The 25051-nt window shown below is 38.2% G+C and overlaps 1 protein-coding gene across 2 annotated transcripts in view; it reads right to left on the bottom strand.

The window, feature by feature from the left end:
• The window catches only part of fam20b (FAM20B glycosaminoglycan xylosylkinase), a 33488-nt gene extending 8437 nt beyond the window's left edge, over nucleotides 1-25051 (bottom strand). The window contains exons 1-6 of one of the 2 annotated variants that reach the window (XM_082146877.1): nucleotides 24725-25051; nucleotides 22038-22246; nucleotides 20428-20938; nucleotides 17027-17113; nucleotides 11870-11979; nucleotides 2409-2580 (exon numbers count right to left, since the gene is read on the bottom strand). In XM_082146877.1, coding sequence (XP_082003003.1) covers nucleotides 2409-2580; nucleotides 11870-11979; nucleotides 17027-17113; nucleotides 20428-20804 — 746 coding nt within the window. In that variant the 5' untranslated portion in view covers nucleotides 20805-20938; nucleotides 22038-22246; nucleotides 24725-25051. The remainder of the gene's footprint in view (nucleotides 1-2408; nucleotides 2581-11869; nucleotides 11980-17026; nucleotides 17114-20427; nucleotides 20939-22037; nucleotides 22247-24724) is intronic. The other variant, XM_082146878.1, reaches the window with a different exon arrangement.

The raw sequence follows: 25051 nt of genomic DNA, 5'->3' as shown, positions 1-25051 counted from the left end.
GTCCGGCTTGAAGCGGAAGCGACCAGACGGCAGAGGATTATGTTCGCAAAACAAACAATGATTTGTCTCAAAACGATGATTAAAAAATGCTGTGATATGTCATCATATTGGATGATGACAGGTGTCGGTGATTCGTGATCAGCACTGCTGCTGTTGCTGCTGTATCAGTCAGTGGTTGTGACCGGAGGGTCTTCAATCTCAATATGAGTTGCCATCCTGAAGTGCGTATGTAAACTCTCGAGCGTGATCGATCACCCAAATCACGTGACATGCACTTTATTTAGTAAATAATATTATAATAATATTTAGTAAAACTACAGCTCTAATTAGTTGTTAAAAGTGTACTCATCAATAACTATTTAATCAAATGTCAAGGAAGAAAAAAATAGTTTTGTGACAAAGTGATGTGAGAGTTGGGCCGGGGCAGCAGGGGGCGGGGCGCGTTCGGTTCGACATGAGAGTATCGCGGTTCGAACCGTGGCTGTTGTATCGCGGTTTGTCGGTTCGGTTTGAATATCGTTACACCCCTAATATATATATATATATATATATATATATATATATATATATATATATATATATATATATATATATATACAAATTGTTCCTCCTTGAGGAATATCTTGTGATCAACGCAATTGATTATGTTGTGTTTGTAATCGTGAGCATCTGCTGTTAATAAAGATGTTCGATTTTCCAAAATTCATGCATGTTTCATGGAGTTATGAGTGAAAACGTCACATCAATCCTCCTGCTATATACTTCATTGGATGTGCGCCTGCATGTGCAGGTTCATGTGTTAGAAGTCAATGAGGAATATCTTTAGATCTGAGTGACGGATTATGGTGAGTTTGGGCTCTTTTTAATCGTAACAATCTGCTGTAAATAATGATGTGAAATTGTCTACAATCTGTGCATGCTTCATGAAGTTATAAGCGAAAAAGCAACTAATTATAATAATAATAACACAAAAGTGTTAGAACTCCATGAGGAATATCTTTGGGTACGAGTGATGGATTATGTTCACTTATTGTAATCATGAGTATCTGCGGTAAATAATGATGTGCCATTTTCCACTATCGGAGCATGTTGCATGAAGTTACGAGCGAAAATGTGACATTAATTTCACATCCTTAAATTATTTACATATGGGTCTTGAGAGGCTTCATGTACAAAAACTCACTCAAGTTTAGTAAAAAGCCCAAAACAATTATGCTTGTTGTATTCTACTCCGTGAGACCTTTCAAATGACATGTGACACGACTATCTGAGCTGTATGATGTATTTGACATATTGCAGTACATAAAAAAAAAAAAAAATGTTTTCATAATTTATGAAATACTTCTTTGTAATATTTATCAACAAATAACTCAGCACTACATAGGAGTTAATCAAATTGGATACATTCATTGTAAAGCTTTCAAATTTTGTGTTGATCAAGGCAGTAGTTTTGAAAAATATGATTATAAATTTTTTTGCAGCTAGGCGGTACACTCCGTTTTAGAGGGACTACTCTGCACTCGTTAAGAATTTATCAAAGTGGTTGGACGCATTCAGAAAGCTGAGATTCTAAGCTTTAAAATGATACCTATTTTGTGTTGTTCCATTCAGTGGTTGCTTAGTAATTTGATTATGATTTTTTTTTCGCGGGGCCGGGACTGCTGGACTCAGGATTCAGGACTGCTGCATCTCTATATAAAATTTACATCTGCCATGGAAATGAGACTGGAAACAATTCTGGAGATCTAGACAACGCGGTAACCTGCGGTAAGTTTTTCCCAAAATAATAATAGTAATAAAAATAGATCCAGAAAGGTAAGCATGATATTCAGGTTAACAATGTTATGGACACTCCCCTCTAATTAACAGGTTTGGCTCTTTCATCAATTACAATGAAGCACAAGCCAAACAGATTTGTTTTTTTTTTTGGCTGGTTTTTTCACATTTTATATAGCTAAAAGAACATTTTATTGTGCATTACATTTACATACACAAACTAAAAGCAGTGTTTGGTTTTGGTTTTGCGTTTTGTAGGTTTTGAAATAAATTAAGCCTCATTTCAGAAAATGAGAAACCAAAATCCCTACAGTCAGAAGTTCAATGCTATGTGCTGTGCTTTCACTTTAATCAGAAGTTCCTGCACCACATGTGTGAAAATGGCAGTGACTATACTCTAAATGCAGGACCATCCCATCCTTGGCTAACTCAAAGGCCAAAAGTTTAGTAATGCTCAGTGAAAGTCCCCATTGACCATTAGTCACTCATAAACAGCCCAACCACAGACCATCAGGCTGAAACTGTGCTGAACCGCTGATAAAGATAGTGGTGTGTACCTGTACACTCATTCGAGTCAAATGTGAAAAAAAGGTGAAGGGAGAGAACCAGTGAAAGACAGATAATTACTATACCTGGCGAGTTTTCCCTCTCGATATGTGCGTCCCCACGGGTGTCTGTGTTTCTGTAAGGGCCAGACGTCAGGAAGCCACAGAGTAACCGATCCCTCCATCACATCCCCTTCTGCACACGCAGGCTCAGTCTCACGACAGTAATAACACTTCCCATAGAAACATGTATTATTTCCTACAAGAGAGACAATATCAATTACCATTGATAATGTTGCTTAAAAAGATGTCTGGAAGGAACTGTGCTGTTCGTGAGAGGATTGTTTTGAAGGGGAGAGCAGTTGGTTATGAATCTTTTTTTGCAGTGAACTCAAAAATACTGCTCGACTGATGCAATTCTGTTCAACAATATACCTTCTTTTACGTGTCATTTTTTAATGGAAATAGAAGGATGGAACCCATGGAATGGAAACTTGTACTTAAGTCCCGTTCACACCACCAGCATACATTTCAATGGAACTGGTGTTTCCGACGACGTGAGCGACAGTTGGTGGCAGGATATAAGCGACGCGACAAAGTGGAGAAATGTTTAAAGGGGCCCTATTATGCCCCTTTTTAAGAGATGTAAAATAAGTCTGAAGGGGGTGGATTGGAATCCACTGCTGCTTCAATGTATATGTAATGAGTGATTCTAATCAAGGTATTAAACAGTATTTTTCCTTCTATTATTAAACAGTAAATTACTTCTCTGGAGATTTTACTTAGTTATAGAAGTTGAAGACAATAGTTTAAGGGGACCATTTCTTTGTTAAAGCCTTACTTTCCAGTTAGACTAAAGTGTAGCTCTCCTTCAGAGAAAGAACGTATTATCTTGATGTTTTGAGAAAACTCTCCTGTTTATAGTTAGAGCCTGGCCAAATCCAATCTTGGAAAAGCTGTGTGTCGGTGTGTGTGTTAGTCTTCTTGGTTACAGGTTAAGGAACCACTGGCATTATTGGAGATTGACTGAGTTGTTGTTCTGGACATGCTGGCGCCCAGCAACCCAAATCTGCGACCTGGAAGGTCACGACGTACCTAACTTCAGGGTCTGAGTGTCAGCTGCATAATCGATGGAGATATGCTTCCTTCTATCTGTATATGTGTGGAAAATTACTATGTTTATCTATTTCTTAGCTAATCAGAAACTGCAACCTGAAGCAAGGACGTAGCTTAGACCTTGGTGTAGGGTATAACTGCTGTGATCTTTGTAACTGTAAGCGGGGCGGTCTACGAACTCCTGTGTGAGTCTTGAAGCTGACTTCTGCTGATGAAACTGCAAACTATCTTCAGTAAAACTTATCTTCAATTTATTATGATTCTGACTCCGGGTCTTCTTTCAAACATCTGGTCCTTGGGTCCTAAACTGTTACCCCCTAACAGTTATGGTGGAGAATGCGGGCAATTATTCTTTGGTGACATCCCTGGTTAAATCAACAAACAAGGTAGTACAATTTTATTATTTGGTTAGGGCTGTCTGAATGGAAGAGATTGGAAAAGGAGAGCAGAAGAGCTTCACTACGAACACGCAGAGTGAGGATTAATTATACTAAAGTATAAGAAGTCGCTGATGGCGTCGTTAGAGGCAGCGCTACGCACGAGTGAGTGCTAAATAATTATGCTGAGAGTATAAGTCGTCGCTGATAGCCTTGTTATGGTCAACGGCAGCAGACAGCACAAGCAACGTGCTCTGTGGGGGCCCCGTTGGGCATTGTTGGTGTAGCACCACCCCAGCAGAGTACGTCCCTGGATTGTAGGTCTAGTGCGCCGCAAACCTGCTCCATCTTTTCCATCTCAGATAGGGGATCCCCGAATTTAGTGAATCAGGCAGTTAGGGATACTAACAAAAATAGGGTTGTTTGCCAAGGATGCATCAGGAACGATCCTGAGAAAAAAAAGAAGAAAAAGTTGTGACCCAAATTGGCGTGGACCAGTATATGTAACTGTCATTTTGGAGTATAGAGACAGAGCGCAACCCGTCATAATCTGAAGACCACGCCCACCAAGGGGAAAAACAATCCAACCGTCTCCATTGACTTTGCATTGCGAGAGGCTGCCTCCTTGTCATTTCTTGCTTCTAACAAAAGACAGAATAATGCCTAAAAGCTGCTGTGTGACAAGGTGTACAGCAAACAAGCTAAGAAACCCAGAAATAAGTTTTCATAAGCTGTCGACCCCAAAAAACGAGCGTTTGAGGACATAAAAGTGGATACAGGCTGGAATGAATGGGTAAATTGTGGGATCCTGACACTCAGTATGCACTAAAAATACACTACGTGTGCAGTAAGTTAAACATTTTGTCACTGGTGAGTTAAATATCCAAATGTCAGTTTAATATATTATATTTCTGTAAGATAAACTATCCTGTGTTGCCGATTACGGTCTCCTCCAGCGGGCGTACGTTAGTTCTCAGAGTAACGAGACACGTGATGCTCTGTCTCAACTGCCTGTATCCACTTTTATGTCCTAAACGCTCGTTTTTTGGGGTCGACAGCTTATGAAAACTTATTTCTGGGTTTCTTAGCTTGTTTGCTGTACACCTTGTCACATAGCAGCTTTTAGGCATTATTCTGTCTTTTGTTAGAAGCAAGAAATGACAAGGAGGCAGCCTCTCGCAATGCAAAGTCAATGGAGACGGTTGGATTGTGTTTTCCCCCCGGGTGTGGGCGTGGCCTAAATACACTCTGTCTCTATACTTTGCAGTTTCATCACGCAGAAGCCAAGCTGTGTTGTTCAAAGATCGCCGCCTCCATTTCTGCAATAACTTTAGGTGAGTTTGAACCGTGATTAAGATATGGCTGACAAATTGAGTTACTCGTTCAGTAACCTGAACAGTCCTGAAACAAATAGTGAGACAGAAGAGAGCAAACGCTGTAAGCAGCTGTGCTCTGAAGCCCTCAAAGAAATTAAGTAAACGGTTGTCAGGATTTTGATTCTGTTTGGAAATATAAACAACAACTTGACTGGCTACAAACAAAGAAAGAAACTAAAAAAAAAAAAAAATCTAAGTTTTAGCCTCGTATTGCTTATGATGATTACAAAAAGCAAGTAAAGGAAATTTTGGGTTGTTGATCATTTCCTTGGACAAGTGTGACTAAAGATAAACTCTGTGAAAACCCCTTAGAATATTTTGAGCATTTCCGTGCAGCTTATGAAAATGAATGTGCTGCCAATGATTATGATTCGGCTATTGTAATTGAATCCGCCACTGGTGGACTGTCAAAATAATACAGGAACTGCTTATCAGTGGCTCTGTTTACATTCCTGATTCGGACACACTGCTTCAAGGGTTAGCAGTAAGTTGGAGCCGTTTGCAAGCTCACAGTGATCAAACTGTAGGCAAGGTGTCCGCAGCTGTAGTTGAGGCTGATACATGAATTCACCCGATGACAGAGTGTTTTAAATGTGGTCAGCAGGGCAATTTAGCACGTAATTGTAAATGCCCACTCAGAAGGTGTAAAACACTTTTTTTAAAATAAAGTGACAGACATTTCTGGTGTTAATGTGGGTTTGAAAGATCAGTGTTTAATATGACGATATTAAAGCTGTCGTCAAAAAAAAAAAAAAAACATGAGATAAAAACCAGGTCAAAAGATTAAAGTCTTAAGGGAATCCTTTTGAAGGAAAGATCTATAATAATATTTTTTATAAGTGAATTAATGAATACAGGTTGATGTAAAATTAATGACTCCAACAAATGTGAGTTGCAAAAATATATAAAAATTATGTTTATTTGAAAACGCATGTCATTTCTGGCAAAGATGCCTTAAACTGGGCTAGAGTTAAAAGACGGTAGATAAAGTCTGATGTTAGAAGTTGAGAGTGCAGTGTACCAGTCCTGACTGCCTCAGAGTCTCTCTCATTCAATGTCAGCTAAAAGCTGTTATCTGAGCCTGTGTCATAAGTGATAATAAGATATTCATAGTATGGCACATTGTTTCAGTTGAAAACCATAGACATGGAGATGTTAAAAGAAATGAGCTGTGAGAAGTTACAGCAGTTTGACCCAGAAATGTGAATCACTCCATACCACTCACCAGAAACCGCATTGCTTAGATGGCTTGTTTTTCATTGTGACAAGTGTCTGCAACTATGCCAGGGGACAACACCCTGAAGAAAAGGAAATTATAGATAAAGAGCTAATGGGAATGGGCTTTCAAAAGCCAGCTGAGACCATGAGGTGATTGTCATTAATTGTTGTGGAGACAGTAACAAAACTTATGATTATGAAAAAAAAAAAAAAAAAAAAAGAATAGAAGTGTTGATTTTGAACTAATATGTCTATAACATAGTTTTAACTCCTGAAGGTCGTTAGACATGGTGGTGGCTAAAAATGAAGACCACTTTTGTAGATTCAAGAAAAAGTCTGGATAACACAGGTTAATGTAATGAATTTAATATTACATTCTGTCTAAGTTACAGTCTTAGGAGGCCGTTGAAAAGATTATGAGACTGCTTGAGTGGAGGAAGGGATGGTACTCTGTCTGTCTTTTCTGTTATCGGCCTGCTAAAGCAAGCTTAACCCTCTGAGGTCGGCAAACGCGCCCCCGCGTTTTGCTGGATTTTCTTCACATTGTAGTAAAATAAACTTAAATTACTCCGTCATTTATGGTTATACAGAAAAAAGAAATATAAAAAAAGAATCTGTGATATTTCTACTTTTGTATGTGTCCACTTACAATCAAATCAAAACATTGTGCTTTTGTAAAATAAAGAAAATAAACAGGGTGTGCGTTCAGCCTCTCCGTCGCGGTGAACTTTTTTTTCTTGAGCACGTCTATAAACTGAAACAAAACTCAGCGAATACTTGTCACACATTTATGAGCCATATACCTTTATACACATTTGAGTGTGTACTTTTAAATGATCGGATTCAAACTGAAAACAAATATTCTCTGTTTAAGTAATTTGTATAAAACCAACAGGATGTCCAGTATCTCAAACGCTTGCTAATTACTTTTTAATTCGACACGCCCACTCGCGCAAAAGAGATTCACATGCAAATCTCCACATGGAACGCGAACGCCTTCGTTACCTCAAACACAAAACACCAAAACACTTCACAAGTCTCTGCTTTTCGTCGAGTTTGGAAGACACGTCTGAGCTTACATTGGATTTATCCCCAAAAGAAGAAGAACGCGATTTGAAGACAAGAAAGATGTAAGGTAAGAAATTCGTACTTATTAGTTTATGGTATTGTTGCATAAACTTCACATTGCAGTTGAACTGTTGCTAGATATATGGTGAATATTATACTATTTAGACCCGTGTTTCCTGTTAAATACTGTTTGTGGATATCTGCTCAAACATAGATATGTATAACCATAATGTTTAATATTTTGGAGCGCGATGGCGTTTGAATGCATCATATTTTGGAGCGCGATCGCGTTTGAATGTATCATATTTTGGAGCGCGCTGTGGGTTTGAATGTATCATATTTTGGAGCGCGATCGCGTTTGAATGCATCAGATTTTGGAGCGCGATTGCGTTTGAAAGGAAAAATGCACCAAACATTAGGCTTTATGTTTTTACTATTATCTCATTTCATATCATCATAACGAATGGAAACATTTGAAGTAACATATGATAATCAATACATTTTTCTCTAGCGTAGTTGTTCTTGAAATCTTTTGGAAGATTTAATTTATTGTTATTATTATTTTATGCAGCACTGCGTAGCCTATGCCTACAAGGCACAACAAACCTGGTGTTCATTATATATTGTTGGAAACATGTGTGTGTGTGTGTTTGTGTGTATTCTGTGAATTTTAAAAAGAAATTTTAACCAGAAAAATCTAAAATCTATTCCCAAAATCGTGCAGCCCAATAGTTTCTCTTGATATCAGTATGTTCACAGTTTTTTCTTTTTTTTTTTCTTTCAGGGACCAGATGCAACTGAGTCCTGCAGACTTCAACATTCACATGAGTCTCTGTATATGAACATGGTAAAGTGAAAATCAAACACCTTGGAAATGAAAGGTATGTACAATGTTTTTAGGAATGGCACAAAGGTCTCTGTCTTTGGATCATTGTTTTCAATGTGCTCTTTTGTCATTTGTTGTGTATTTTTGGATTATGTTGTGTTGTAAATAAATCCAAACAATCTAAAAGCCATTCTTTTTTTAAATCTCCTCATTCTTTGTGCAAGGTTGCTCTGAATGACAGGGCCTGATCGCTCCTAATAGGGCAGTTAGGGGAGTGTCTTTGTCTTTCTCAGGTGTTGAAGGCTTACATATTCATGAGATGATCACGCCTCTTCGCATAAGGCTTTTTCACACAAAACACGTCTTAGAAATTTAAAATCAATATATTGTCTTATCTGAATGAGCAGTCAGGATGATTTTCACATAGTTTTGGAGCAAATATTCTAGGCTACGTCATACAATTTTCAAAAGTCTTGTGAAGAAATAATCAGTATGGGTTTCATGGCTTTATTTTAGTGAGAATTTTTTTTTGTATTTTCACAAACCACGCATAAATGTCATCTCAAAACTACTAACTTTTACCTACATGCTGCTGATATATTATTGTAGCAGAGTTTGTGCTGAATACAGTGTAATTAGACTTTAGCCATGAAAATGTCACTAGTAACAGAAAAAAACACAAATGTCAGAGCATGTCAGAACCCCTCCAGGGCCCAGAAAACAACTCAGACCCCAGAGGGTTAAACAAAATAACGATAATGAACCAAAACAACCCAGCTGACTTTTCTAAAATCAAATGAATAATGAACAGACATGCTTTGAAACTATGTAAAATTAGGTAAAACAGAAAGAAAAATGTGATGTTTTTTCAAACATAGAGTTAATATCAAAAAGCGAACATTGAAAATGAGCAGTTAACATATGTGTTTCTAGTATGAGTGTGTGTGATGGTGACAGCACTTTATGTCTTGTATGTGTTAGTTTAGGGTACTCATTTCCTGATTTTGTGGAGATTGTGTTATTAACCTCTTGAATGAGTGTTTTATCATTACAGATGGGTTAAGTGAAACGACAAAACTTTTAAAAAAGCTGATAATTCTGAGTCAATTTGATGAAAAGATGATACAGAACATGGGACAAGCTTTTATTGGATTGGTTTTCTATCTCTGTCTGCTATTGGTAATTATGATGTCATTTATGATGTTGATCTGAATTACTCTCTGGATTCGTATTTATGTAAATTGGAGTTGTGAAGTGAAGATTGCCATCCATTATGGGGTAAAAACTCTTGTCTAAATTCAAATTTAAATAGACAACTAGGTGGGATCATTATGGTAAACATAAAAATAATAGCCTTGACAAGTCTCTGATGTCCCCTGAGTGTACATGTGAAGTTTTAGCTCAAAATACCCCAAGATAACTTTTTATTTCATGTTAAAATTGCCACTTTTTGGGGGTGAGCAAAAACACAGCGTTTCTGCGTATCCCTTTAAATGCAAATGAGCTGGTGCCTCCTGCCCCCTTTCAAGAAGAGGGCAGGGCTTCAAGAGCTTGTGCTCCGCTGTCAGGACGCACTGAAAATATCTGAAACTCTCAGTAGTGGCAGTCAGTTTGAATCGGAGTCAGACAATAATGCCTACAGACAGAGCCAGAGAATATATGCTGCATGGAGATATAACAGGTATAGTTCAGTTTAATTACGGTTATATTTAATTTAAATTTAATTAACTTATGTTGTCGTCTTGCTTTTATCCATTTTATCCACTACAAGCCTGTTGTAGCGGACCGCGTCCGAATGATGGCCAAAACATGAAGTGTCCGTTGTCACTCCAGAAAATCACTGTAAGAGCTAAATAAACAGTACAAGAAGTGCGCATTAAAGTCTTATCCATAAACTCTCTCTCTCCCTTGCATTATCATCAACATACACAGCAAATTACACAAAAACACTTACAACTAACAGCAAACAAATATTTACAGACATTATGCCTTTTCGGGGGGTGCTTAATAAACTGGTAAACTTTATATTCGTATCTCCTATGAACTGTGATAAAGTGCAGGCTCTCCCTTTCATTACTGCCGTGACCAGTATCGCTCCGGAGACTATAAACTGGATCACAAACAGTTGCTACTGATCCATCGTGAAGTAACAACTTCAACCATGGTGTCATCAGTGACTCAGATGCCGGGAGTCTATGGAGACTCATGTTCATTGGTACATCCAAAAACAGAAAGTTATGTTTTTTTGGCGCAGATATTGTATACCCCAAGCTGCCACAGCGAATAAACAGAAATGGCGAACTGCTAAACAATAGCGGACTTGGATCTATGCTAATAGGGCAGATTGTCACCAGTCATGGGCGAGGCTTCCCTACTCTTACGTAAGAGTAGGGGGAAATCTGAAACCACATGTTTGGAGAGATTGCTAATTATTTATGGGGATTATAAAACAAGTATTGGGTGGATTTGTATAATTATAGGCTGGTTGTTTACACACACTGTAGACACACATTGGTGTTCATAAAAATTAATAGGTCCCCTTCAACTTTCTGCAAATGACAAGCGAATATTAGGAGCGACAACCAATAGGAGTGAATACTGTCAATAGTTCAGGCATAACTGGACAGCTAATTTATTTAGTGATTTCACTGTTCAATATCATTGGTCAGTAAACATATACAATGATATAATTTTTTTTTTTTTCTTGTTGATTATATGATGTAACAAGCAATTTAGCACAGATGGAGTTCATATTAAAACAGTTTTCTCTTTCTCCTAATGTTATTAGGGTCAAGAAAACTAATGATTTGTCAAATTCGAAATTTGCCAGCATAAGCCAGTTTAAATTCTATTTTGATAGATTGTTCATCTGGTTAATGATTTCATGCACTAGCACTGCTGTAGTGTATATAACAACACCTTCCATTAGCAGTCAACAATATTTATCATCTGTGATGGCATTTTCTAAATATCTGTCTAGACGTGTTTTTTGTGTTACCAAAAAATATACATAATGCCACTTCGGTGACAGTTGATTAATAATGTAGTATCAACAAAACTGTGGTTGGTTGTTTTACATATTGGTCAGATGGTCTCTTCCTGTCTAAGTAGGGAATTATTGTCTAATACAAGCCCCAAACTGGACTAGACTTCATGCTAAGAATCAAAAGTCTGGTTGTGAGACACTTTGCCCCATAGCTTTCTCTCTGGCCACATATCCTCATTAATACAGGCTCAGCATATAAACATGACAAGCAGTAAAAGCTGCTGCTGTGACTAACAGAAAAGAAAAGCATCTAAACAATGGAAGGACTTTGCATGAATTTTATCATTAGCTTATTTAACCCAAAGTGAAGAAGTTTTTGCTACAGTCTCAAAAGTGGTGTTGATAATTGTGAAATTTCACTGGTATCTTATGTACAACTGAGATTTAGCATCATGACACCAGCAGGTGTGGAGCACAATTTTCCCTTTTCTGTGCTCGAAATGTGCGGAGCGGTTCCAGAATAGAGGAGGAAGATGAGGAATTGTGATAAAGAAGCAAGAAACGAAAAAATTTAAACTGACCGTGCATCAGGAAAGTGCTCAGCAGTTGATCTGTAGCTACTGGCTTTATCTCTGTACGCAGATTCATAAACCTCCCCACCACCAGGGGCGCTCTCCTAAAACCCAGGATCCTGCAGGAAGAGATCAAGAAGCTCATGATTCATACAGTAATGACACATCAGCATACAATTGATTGTCAGACTAGGGGCCAGATTTACTAGACAGGGCAAATTAGCGTGAGAGCGCAATAGGCCTATATGTCACACTTCCTGCTTCCGGAACGCGGCGTAGGGATTCAGAACTTCCGGTCAACAGTATTTCTCGATAAGGATTTAGATTATTAGCCATAATGTCTAAACCATCCGAGGTAGACTGACCACGAGCTATGAGGTTGTGAAACCGAGGTCTTTGCTCCTGTAGAAGCTATAAGTTCGAATGAAATCAACCTTGTTTTAAGAAAAACGTTTTATCCGCGATCTTATGGGAAAAAAAAACTACACTACCCACAATCCTAAGTGTAGCAGCAACGTCTGCTGATTGGTCCAACTCGCTGTTACCATAGAAACGTTTACCTTACTGGCGAACGGCTAGAGCTATAACAACAATGGCTGGCTACACCCGAACTTGTACCCTTTCCTCAGTTTTGACGTTTCCACTTGAGAGTTTTCATTTACCATCCGAACCACATAGTCATATGTGACTTCAGGCAGGTTGCGGGAGAGATTTGGTCCAGCGTTATCTATCGGACTCTGCCATTGTATTTAGCTAACCGGAAGAGCCATATCCCTACTAAAAGACGTACTTCCGGTCTTCAATTTTATCGTGACATAGGCCTATTGACCATTCGCAAAGACCCGTCCCCTTTAGTTACTGTTGCTATGGCCGACAAGCCACGCCGCTCTCACGCTGTGAAATATACATCGCGGAGCAAAGAGGACACTGACCACGTGCTTGACAGACAGGCAGAGCAGGTTACTTTTGATTTGAAAGTCTCAACTTTAAAATTGTCATTTTCTAAAGAAATTTAAACAATAAATACCATTTTATGGCTCTTTAATGTGTCATGAAAGATTGCTGTAGCGCCTCAGTTAAAGCTGCTCGTGAACCGATCATCTCTTCCTTCTAGTTAATTTATTGCATCAAATAAACATGAATGAACATCAGAAGAAATGTTGTTTCAACCGTGGAAAGATGTCAGTACACACCGTTTTTCAAGTTCAAATCCACCAACGTTAATCTACTAACTCTCCTGACTGTTTTGTCGGACAAAAATGGCGGATTATGATTGGTCAGATCGCCTGTCAATCAAACTTCCAGCGAAGAGTGAATTCCACAAAAGCGCAGATGGGAATGTAAAGTTCAGCGCGATCTACTGACGACACTCAAATTAAAGAACACAAACGCAGTCAGATCATATCCATAATGATGACCAACGCAATCTACTAGGTAGTGTCTAGTTTAAAGACGTGCTTTTTTGGGTGGTAAATAATGGCGCCAACACCAGTACATTGACGAGCCCAAACCTTATAATCGCCTAGTAAATCACCTTGCGTGATTCAATTAAATACTCTCCAGTCTCCTCCCATAAATTTTGTGTCTGAAAGGGAAACTCCCACAAATGCATATGTAATAAGATCAGCTGTAAAAATAACCATGTCCACACCTTTGCTTAGTAAATCCTGACTGTAGTTTTTAACACCAAAAGAGGGTTTGTGCTGGTGCAAGCTGTTAGTAAATCTGGCCCTATGTATAAATGCCATGTAAGATGGACAGGGTTTTTTTGTGCACTACTTTAGTGCACTACTAATAGTGTTTCAGTGACATAATTAATCATGTATTGATCAAGATGACGATTAGGAATTTTCACTAGAGCAGGGGTTTTCGAACTTGGGTCTGGGACCCCCAGTAGGCTGCAAGGGCCCATGGAAAAGTTCAGAGAAAAATATTATTCTAAATAAATAAAACAGATTTAAATCATCTGACATTATTACTGTTGACTGTTATTCTGCTTTCTAAAAACTGGTAGCATGAGATTAATTAATTATTTTAATCTATTGACAGCTATAGTTTTAACTGTATTTTAATATTCAAATTTTCCAGATAGTACTTTACACATTTATTTTTTCCTAATATATAGGGGTCTTTAAAATATACTACTGTTCAAAAGTTTGAGGTCAGTAAGATTTTTTGGAATCTTTCACATTATGAAATAAATGTTTTTCTCCAAAACACGTTGGCCACAATTATTTGCCCCCTTTTATTAAATACTTTTTGCAATCTCCTTTTTCCAAGATAACAGCTCTGAGTTTTCTTCTATAATGCCTGATGAGTTTGGAGAACACCTGACAAGAGAACAGAGACCATTCCTCCATACAGAATCTCTCCAGATCCTTCAGATTCCCAGATCCATGTTGGCGCTTCTTCTCTTCAGTTCACTCCACTCATCAGGTCAGGGAACTGGGACGGTCATGACAGAAGCTTCATTTTGTGCTCAGTGACCCATTTTTGTGTTGATTTTGAAGTTTGTTTTGGACCGTTGTCCTGATGGAAGATCCAACCACGGCCCATTATAAGATTTCTAGCAGAAGCGGTTTTGATAAAACCTAGTCAGGTTGATTTTTTATCTGTTGGTGTTTGCTTGATTCCATAATACCATGTATCTGAACAAGAAGTCCAGGACCTCCAGCAAAAAATAGGCCCACAACATATAAGATCCAGCGGTATATTTAACCGTGGGCATGGAGTACTTTTTATCCCTGTTTGCATCAAACACATCTGGTGGGTTTGTTGCCAAAAAGCTCTTTTTATTTTCATCTGACTATAGAATCCAGTCCCTTTTGAAGTTCCAGTCATGTCTGACAACTGAATATGCTGGAGTTTATTTTTGGAGGAGCGAGGAGGATTTTTCTTGAAACCCTCCCAAACAACATGTGGTTGTGTAAGGGTTGTTTGATCTTTTTTTTGGGGGGGCTTTCTGACCCCCAGGACTCAAGTAATCTCTGCAATTCTCTATCTGTGATCCTTGGAGAGTCTTTGGCCTCTCAAACTTTCCTCCTCGCTGCGGATTAAGACAACATAGACACACGTCATATTCCAGGCAGATTCGTAACATCTTTAGTTGATTGGAACTTCTTAATTATTGCCCTGATGGTCAAAATGGGGATTTTCAATGCTTTAGCTATTTTCTTACCTCCACTTTCTATTTTGTAAAGCTCAACAATCTTTTGCTGCACATTAGAACTATATTCTTTGGTTTTACTCACTGTGATGGATGATTAAAGGGATACTCCACTTTTTTTGGAAGTAGGCTCATTTTACAACTCCCCCAGAGTTAAACAGTTGAGTTTTATCATTTTGGAATCCATTCAGCCGATCTCCGGGTCTGGGGGTCCCACTTTTAGCATAGCTTAGCATAATGAATTGAACCGGACAAGACCATTAGCATCTCTCTCAAAAAAATGAACTTAAAGAGTTTCAATATTTTTCCTATTTAAAACTTGACTCTTCTGTAGTTACATCGTGTACTAAGACTGACTGAAAATGTAAAGTTGCAATTTTCTAGGCTGATATGGCTAGGAACTATACTCGAATTCCTGCGTAATAATCAAGAAACTTTGCTGCAGTACCATGGGTGCAGCAGGCGTAATGATATGACGCAGCGCCTGATAATAGTCCCCAGCTCGGTAGCCTATTATCAGGCGGCATGCGCTGCGTCAGTAAATAGGAAAAATATTGAAACTCTTTAAGTTAATTTTTTTGAGAGAGATGCTAATGGTCTTGTCCGGTTCAATTCATTATGCTAAGCTATGCTAAAAGTGGGACCCCCAGACCCGGAGATCGGTTGAATGGATTCGAAAACGGTAAAACTCAACTGTTTAACTCTGGGGGAGTTGTAAAATGAGCCTATTTCCCAAAAAAGTGGAGTATCCCTTTAAGTGAATTTGGCCTTTGTATTTCCTCATATTTCACTCCTGTGAAACAAGAAGTCATAGCGAGACAATTTCATGTTCCTAGTCACCCTGGTGTGCTAAAAAAAGGTAAATATTAATGGGAATATACTTCAGGGATATTTTACTCGTTAAAAAAAAAAAAATCAAGGGGTGCCAATAATTGTGGCCAATGTGTTTTGGAGAAAAACATTTATTTCATTAATGTGTTTATTTATAAGAGTTTCTAGACAAGCTGAGCACTGTAACCAATCAAATACAGAAGTGAATCTGAGGCCTAAAGAGATTGTTTTTTAATTTTTTTTTTTTAAAGAGACCCCCTTTTTCTTTAACTCTCATATCATTCCAAGTCTGCATGCAGTTATTTTTCTTGTTGAACACCAATGGCCTTCAATGCCCCCCCAAAAAAAAAAAAGACCTTCATATGGGTTTGGAGCAACATGAGTGAGTTCACACAGTATCCTCAGGAAATAAGAAACATTGCCTGGCAAGAAGCTTTAATGGAAAGAAAAACGTAGGCAATTTGCAAATTTCTCTAACGATCACAGTCAAAGTTTTTTTTTTGCTTTTTTTTGGATAGGACAGTAGAGTTTTTTTTACAGGAAAGTATGGGGTAGAGAGAGAGAGGGGAACAGGATCGGCAAAGGACAGTTGCGCTATATGTTGCGCAGTAACCACAAGGCTATCGGCGCCCACCGATCACAGTCAAAGTTGACAGTCAAGAATGTAGAAAGACTCTTGCCGAACCAGCTTCTAACACCATGTTTGCGAACAGTCAATAAGCTCATGCTGAACAGGAAGTCAAACAAGTCATTTGAAACCTTTGATCAATCTCTAGTCAGAACATTCAGGTTTTGGTCAGTCATGTTGCTTACAAGTGTAATGTATTTGAAATTTCATTATCAGGATTTTTATGTGGTGTTGATTTTCTGATGTATAAAACAGCAGTTATGTAATTCAGAAGCATAATTCTCAACTTTGATGTTTTAAATGTGTACACTGAGAATTTCTGGGCGTGTCCCAGAGGTTAATTTTTACTGAATCGAACAGATTCAGTTTGGTTGTATATGAGACTTGTGAAGAAAACAAGGTAAAATCAAGATAATTATCACCCTAAAACACCGTCCACAGTTGGAGAAATGCACATTCCCTGTGTAATTATTTGTTATAATTATGCAGCCCTAGTGTGTGTTTGCGTGTGTGTGTGTGTGTGTGTGTGTGTGTACATTACCTGTCCAAGTGGAAAGCAGCAATTTCTGCATTATGCCGATCGTACCCTGCATACGGCTCTCCCTCGACCACATAATCTCTAGTGTACCTAATAATGAGAGAAAATAAAGTAGATGTATACAACAAAGGCAGACACAAAGATCCAACTTAAAAGACTACAGTTATCCGTGTCCTAATGAACTCAGGCGAAACCAAGTGTGCAAGCTATTCAATTAAATTATTAGTTGTCTTCATGTCTGGAGTGTCGTGTTGTAAGTACCGTACACACCCTAACTGAATTCTCATGGGAACAAATTACGCAAGGAATAACTGAAGACAGGCCGTTGAATTAGAAGAAAAACAAATTGTGTGTGCATGTTTATTTTTCTAATAATTCAACTGCTCGGAGTCAATTATTCCGCTTATACTACAGTTACCACACCTCGAAACATTGTTCAGATGATGTATTTCAAGATGTTTGTCCAGTTTTTGTCATAAAACGCTCTTGTATAAGTGTAATACTAATTTCTTACGCATCTAATCCCATGCCTCCGTTGCTAATTCCAAAACGTCATTTTAGAGTTAGTAACAGAGGTTTGAGCCGCTGATAGCAGACTAATGCTGGGGACACACTTAACGACTAGCTGAAACAGACTGAACTGAACACACTTACAGAATGTTTCCATCGACTGCAGCAGATTTTAAACACAGACTGTGTGAACACAGACTAAACGCGACCTTTGGGCATGATCAGTTATAAGTATCAAATTACATTCATAATCGGCCTTTCAGTAAGTGTGTCCCCGGCTTTATGCAGTTATTAATGAAGTTATTAAAGAGAGAGGTAGCAATAATGAGACAGAAAAGCATGTGCATCAATATTATTTAATTTATTTATTCAATTCGTTTTAATTAATTTGTTCATTCTTTTTTTGACAGTAGGCTAGCCTAAATGAAACACAAAGCACTTTTAACAAGTAGGCCTATCAATATTTATTTATTTGTTATATTATCAGCAATATTTACGAAAACCTGTGCAGCAGGACTATCAATTTATTTATATATTCAGTTTAATTTTCTATTGATTATAGATAGGACAATTATACTTATTCAAATTAAACTGCACATTTCCATTGATTGTGAAGTTAGACATCGAAAATGGCAGATCAAGTGTGGGGCTGCATGTTTTTTCTTGTTATGAATTGTATCCTTTTTTCCGTTATTAGTCAACTACGCAAAGTGATATGGAACTATAATGCGGTCAAGACCTGCCTGGAACTACTTTAGCCGTGCGTTTCCCTGAAAATAATCGCACACCTTAGAACGTTCGTCAACCAATCAGATTCAAGCATTCAACAGCCCTGCCCCCTGTAGTATGAACGATATTAAATATCAGACATGTTCTGGCTGGCTATGATCGTATGGTGTCACACAGCATTTTCACATTCAGTGTGGACACTACGTTATGATTAGAGTAATTAGTCAAACTACTCATAACGTAAATACACACACACTTGTTATTACTTGTTCCTTAAACAGCAGGATGTAAAGAGCAAGCATAATATTGTTTTAATAGTTTCAATATAACCCAGGACAACGCCCACATAAGTCTTAATGCCAGACCAATGTTTCAACAGAAACTTGTTGGGTAGACTGTAGGCCTATATACTAATACAGTGGCTATTACACCCACAAGAAACATGAGTACTGTGGCCATGGCCTGCTTGGAAACCTGAAATATATATATATATTTTCCTTTCCAGAATATATTGATGTTATTGAGGTTAAGAGTGATGCATAAACCAAACATTGTTTTCACATTAAGGCAAATGCGCAGACAGCATTTATTCTTGCATGTCATTCTGAAACTATAGACACTGTGGCAGATTTTTAAGAAGAAAACAAAAACAAAGTAAAAGCTCAAAGTAATAAATACTCCAGGTGTAACACTACCGTTGCAACCTATTCGACGTTATACTAACTTCCTATTTGGAAGATATCCCACATTCCACTTTGAATGGCACACCCAATTCAGCCGTTTGTGGCCAACATGTTCAGTGCGCATGGACTGTGAAAGCTCAGTCTGGATGTGAAGCCATCACAGATAAGGTGTGTTTGATCGATGACCTCAGTGATGAAGGGCAGCAGGAGAGTTTCCTCACTTATCTAAAGTCCCTGTAGATCCACGATAAATCTAATAGGCTCAGATGAGAGCAGACAGCTAAACTCACCTGAAGTTATGTCAGATCAGCTTTGAGCTTTAAATGCACATGCTATTTTATTCGAGAAATATCCTGGTAATACTTTACAAATAGGTTAAATAGGTTAACATAACTATAGTATTTTATGATGGCTAATGCATCAACTAAACATCTTTTACATCATTTATTAATGCAGGCTGATGTTAATTTACAAATACACTGATGCTTTTTTTTATTAATTAATATTTGTATATATTAACACATTTTTATTAGTTTAAATTAATACTTTTATTCAGCAAAGATGCATTTAATTCATCAAAAGTGACAGTAAAGACATTTTAAATGTTACAAAATAAATGCTGTTCATTTGAACTTTCTATTCATCGAACCCTGAAAAAAATGATCATGATTTCCAGAGAAATATTAAGCAGAACAACCCTTTTCAACATTGATAATAATCAGAAATGTTTCTTGAGCAGCAAACCATCATAATGATTTCTGAAGGATCATGTCACACTGAAGACTGGAGTAATAATGAAAATTCAGCTTTACCATCACAGAAATAAAGAAATGTTTTAAAATATATTAAAATAGAAAACAATTATTTTAAATTGTAACAATATTTCACAATTTTACTGTTTTACTGTATTTTTTAATCAAATAAATGCATCCTTGGTGAGTATAAGAGACTTCTTTCAAAACATTAGAATGGTAGTCTATATGTAGAAAATACATTAACCTAAATTAATAGGCTAAATGCTAAGAAAATGATTTTGGATGGTTGTGGTTTTCTACTGCAACAGGAATTGTCCATTTTTAATTTCATGGTGCCTTTAAGATGGGCGGTAGGTCCTAAACCTCGGCTAGCAGATGTTTGGTAATTCATTGTTTGTGTTGCAACATTTTCTGTTGCTTCCTGTTTGTATTTTTGTTTCATTTGTATTCTGTTCTACTGTAGTTATGTTCATGCTTTACTACACATTGTGAAGCGTGCTCAGGTCCCTGAAAGGCGGAGTATAAATAACAAAGACTATTATTACGTCTCTTATTCATTCATCTCTTTTTCTATTTCACTCACTGGCTTTTTCGTTCTCTAATTTGCTCACTCGCTCTTCCCCTCACTCTCCCTCTCGCTAAATCACTCACTCCTTTCATTTGGACTTCATTCAGACTCTCATTACTTTCTCTCTTTCGTTCCCCATATTAATCATCTTCTCCTCACCTCTTGGGTTTGAATACCACTTTCTGTCCTCCGTCGAGTACCAGCAGAGCTTTCAGCTGGGTGCCTTTATAGCCCACATCGGCCCTCTCCACGCGAGCGGTGGCCAGGGCGTTCAGCACAGCGGCAAGCTCGGGCGTCTCGTCCGGGTACACCTCCCGCGGACCGACCCACTGGGCGGCCACTTCCCAGGGCGACTGCAAGGTGTGTGTGAGGCGAGCTCCTTTGGCCAGGGCCAGGCTGGCCTCCATCTTGCGAAAGGCCCGGAGGTCCCGGCGGCTGGCGGCCGATCCCTCTCCTCCATCCAGCAGGAAGACCTTGGCCAGGCCGAGGAGAAAGAGCACAGCGCACAGCACCACCACACGCTGCTTCAGCTTCATCACCTCCCGCAGCCACCACGCCTGAGTCTGCCAGGAGACACGCACTCACGCCTGGGACATGGCACTGCCCGCTGTCTCACCAACACCACCACCACTGGACGGGGCAGGACGGGGGTGAGGACGGAAGACACTTCCTGTGAGAAGAGAGAGAGCGCTTGTCATTTACTCAGAATAGGTATATCATGAGCCAGTGCTGTTATTTATTAAGGCTGTGAACAAAACTTTACTGAACATTATGTGTAGCGCACTTCCCATTTCATAACTGCGATAAGCTTTGTGCTTTGTTACTTTTGATAGTATCAGCTTTCAAATTGTGTCAATTTTATACCACTTTGGCACTCTTTAATGTGGTGTGAATTGATCATCTCTTCTGCTTTTCTACTAGTTATGGCATGAAATAAACATGAATGAACATTTTGAAAGATACAGTACAACTTATTAAAATCTGTATCATGTCACATGTAAACGGTAAATCAGCGTTTCAACTGTGGAAAGACATAAAAAAAACAGCTTGTAAACTTTCACATAAGAAAAGCCTCAGAAAAGCCATTCAATGTCCAAAACTCGACAGTTAGCTAGAAAAATTAACTCTAGTGAGAAATATTTTCTAAATAATATGCACTATATTTCGTATTCATTATATTTTTGATTAAACCTGTTCTTCAATATTTAATGTCTAAATGAATCCATCGAATGAATAAATGAATAAAGTAAAATGATATCGATAACACTATTTTACAGTGTCCTTGTTACACGTTACATGTAGTTACTAAAATAATAACAATACATTATGCATAATCACATGCAACTAACCCTAAATCAAAACCTAACCCTATAGCAAGTACAAGTTAATTAATATTACTCAGTAGCACACTAGCACTATTGTAAAAAGGACACCTTAAAATAAAGTGTAACCATTGTATAATTAAAAGGTTATTATAAAAACTGCCGTGTGTGCAATTTAAATGTATGTAATAATTTTCATTTTAACCTTTAATATTATAGCAATGTACCAAATGACAGGGTTACAGGTTTACAGCATTAGTTCAGCGATTTCTTTTCCCTTGAAAAAAACTGGCATGTACTGTACCTGATATACATCCTAACGAATCGATATCGAATTGAATCAATATTGGAAATGGATTGAATCATGAGATTTGTGTCAACACCCTATGGTTTATCTTGTACTGTGAGACTGACAATGACAGGTGCACTTCACATAAGAGCACTCACTGATGAAGGAGAGCTTCCTCCGTTATGTAAGGTTGTGTGTGTGCGTTAGCGTTTGACGTGACGACCTCTCACACACTTCAATCCTGCTAACATATGATCTGGAGTCCAGCCCAGTGTTGTGTTCAGGGTGCGGCTCAGGTGTGTCTGTCTGTTACTGTCTGGAGGACGAGTCTGCTTTCTGTGCCATCTCTCTGAGCAGTCTTGATCTCCTTAAAGAAGAAAAACAAGACAAAAATAAGAACACAAAGCTTACGGTTCATCAATAATTACAGCTAAACTAGGTGGGTCAATGACGTCTATCAATTTATTCAAAAAGACATTCAACATGCAATTCATACATGAATTTTGTGCTGCTTAACTTTTTGTGGAAACCCTGATTTACTGTCTTTACTGTCACTTTTGCTCAATTTAATGTGTCCTTGCTGAGCACTGAGCAGTGTAGTATATTATCTTGTATCGTCGTCAACATGCATACATTGAGTATATATATATAAACTTGTGCGTGCACACAAACACATCACTACTGTGATGAATTGTACACCGAATGGCTCACTTTGATGAGAGGATGGATTAGACCGACTGTCTTATAACAAAAAACGTGCAAGACTCATGATGGACCTCAGGGTGTAAATAAAAAGAGAAAGAGCCGCCCAAGCAGAAGCAGCAGTCTCTCGGCCCAAACTCACTGCGGTGCTGAGCAAACACAGACTTCCTGATCTCAGCCTGGGGCTTATCTGTGTTTGAGACTTCTACTAAACACAAATAGCCTACACATTTACTACAGCGCTCTGTGAGCTCACTGAGCCCACTCACGGCAACGGCATAAAGCCAATCGATTGGCAGACATCCATAAAATACATCGCTTTGATTATAGAACATAAGACGAAAAATCACAATGCAAAGTTTTTTTTTCTAACGCTATATCGATCTGTTTCGATTCTCTCTGGTGCCTTTGTGGAAACATCTCTTTAGACCTAAGATGATAAATGGTCCAAGGCTCAATGATAAAGACGGCCTGATGGACTCAGTTTGAGAGTTTCAGGTCAATACATTTTATATTCTATAATTATGTGCATGCACTTTTTTGTAAACATATAAATTGGTTTTCTGGGACGCAAAAATTTTGTTGATTTAAATGTGTCACGAATGTCTCCATCCGTCATGGAGTTTCATTATAGCTGTAGAACTTCCAGCTATTATTGCAGTTCTGTTCTCGAAATTGTTTGTTCAAGCGATATGCCAAGAGTGGAGCTATTGAGTCCAACAACTGAACTGAAACATTTCACTGTTGTGTTCCAGACTACAGTATGTGAGCGGAGAGGAGTGAAGCTGAGCATTCAGAAGTTTGGGGTCAGTAAGATTTTTTTTTTAAGTTTTGAAAGTCTCTTATGCTCACCAAGGCTGCATTTATTTGATAAAAAATACAGTGAAACAGTAGTATTGTGAAACATTATTACAATTTAAACTGTTTTCTATTTGAATGCGTTTTAAAATTTAATTTATTCCTGTGACCAAAGCTGAATTTTCACCATCCAGTCTTCAGTGTCACATCAGAAATCAATCTAATATGATGCTCAAGAAACATTTTGTGAAAACAGTTGTAGCCTACTGCCTAATATTTGTATGGAAATCAGTCTGTGATACATTCACATTCATAAAACTTATGTATGTATGCATGTAGGCTATATATATATATATATATATATATATATATATATATATATAGTTGAGTCTAGAAATCACAAATCCAGATTCTAACTGCAGCAATGTCACCCCCTTTTTAGAAATCAGGGTAGTAACTGGACCCAACACACACACAGACCCCATGAGGACCACAGTCAGTGGCGACACCCGTCTCAGACGCAAACCCTGTAAAACATCTTGAATGAGCCTCTAACAGAGAAGAGCTCTCACACAGAAAGTATTTTATCCATATTAAAACAGCCCTGCATTTGAACACTACTAGCCCAGATCATCCAGATCTCTGCAAATGTCTGGTCTTCGGTCGAGTGATCAACTCATTACCATACACACACACATCCAGGTGAGTGTAACAGTGTAACATTACATCCATCATGACCGCCTGCAGCATATCCTGTACACGCAGGCACTAATGATACACACTCCGCCATTCATACGGACTCCAGCTAACTTACACGCTAACACACAGCTGTCACACCTAAACTACTAACTGTTAACGTTACACAAACAGGTTCAAGTGTAGACTTGTGCATGAAAACAGACAGGCTTTTACATTTAAGATGCTCAGTAAGGTGATGCTCCACTGCTGTCATGCGTTTAAACACACCTAATACTGACTGTTATCATATTTACGCAATACAAGGAATCAGTTGACATAAGAACAGTTTGTTTAATATCCAAAAGTTAATAGAAATGTGTTTTCCCAGTCAAATTAAGCTGTCGCGAAATTGTATGCATTTTAAACGCTATAGTGCTAATGGCGGTTAGCCAGCTAGCCCCAAATTCCCTCGTTTTCTTCATATTATAGCGATAAAATCACCACAGATATAATTCAACGACAGCTCTGAGTTCACCGAAGGTGTACCCCTTTATACGAATGTCAGTAGTTGCTGTTAGTGAGTTAGTGTCCTAGTTTTTAGTCAGAGTATACCCGCACGGCTAACAAGCTAACATTGAAACCGTGACATTTGAATGTATCGACTCACCCTTGCGCTACTGATGAATCAGAAAACCCCCGACTCTCAGTTGGTCGCGGTTAAGACGCGTTTATCATCGATATCCAGCCGTCTGTCCGTCAGGCTCCATTCACTGCAGCTATTCATGTGTGTGATTCTCTGTGTGCGGCTCTTCCTGGCTGAATGTGAACACACAAACCCTCCGCGTCTTAAAGTGAACACGGCATATTAGTGTTCATGGGCATTTAGTTATAACGGAATAAAAAAATAAAGCGAATAACTATCGTCATTTCAATTACGGTATCTATCTTTCTATACACACATTGTGTTTTCATGTTTTCCATAGACATGATTTTA

The sequence above is a fragment of the Leuciscus leuciscus genome (genome assembly GCF_965113295.1).
Source record: "Leuciscus leuciscus genome assembly, chromosome: 19".
In the NCBI taxonomy this organism is placed as follows: domain Eukaryota; kingdom Metazoa; phylum Chordata; class Actinopteri; order Cypriniformes; family Leuciscidae; genus Leuciscus; species Leuciscus leuciscus.
Note: the sequence above shows the minus strand (reverse complement) of the source record. Positions and strands in the feature narration are given on the sequence as shown.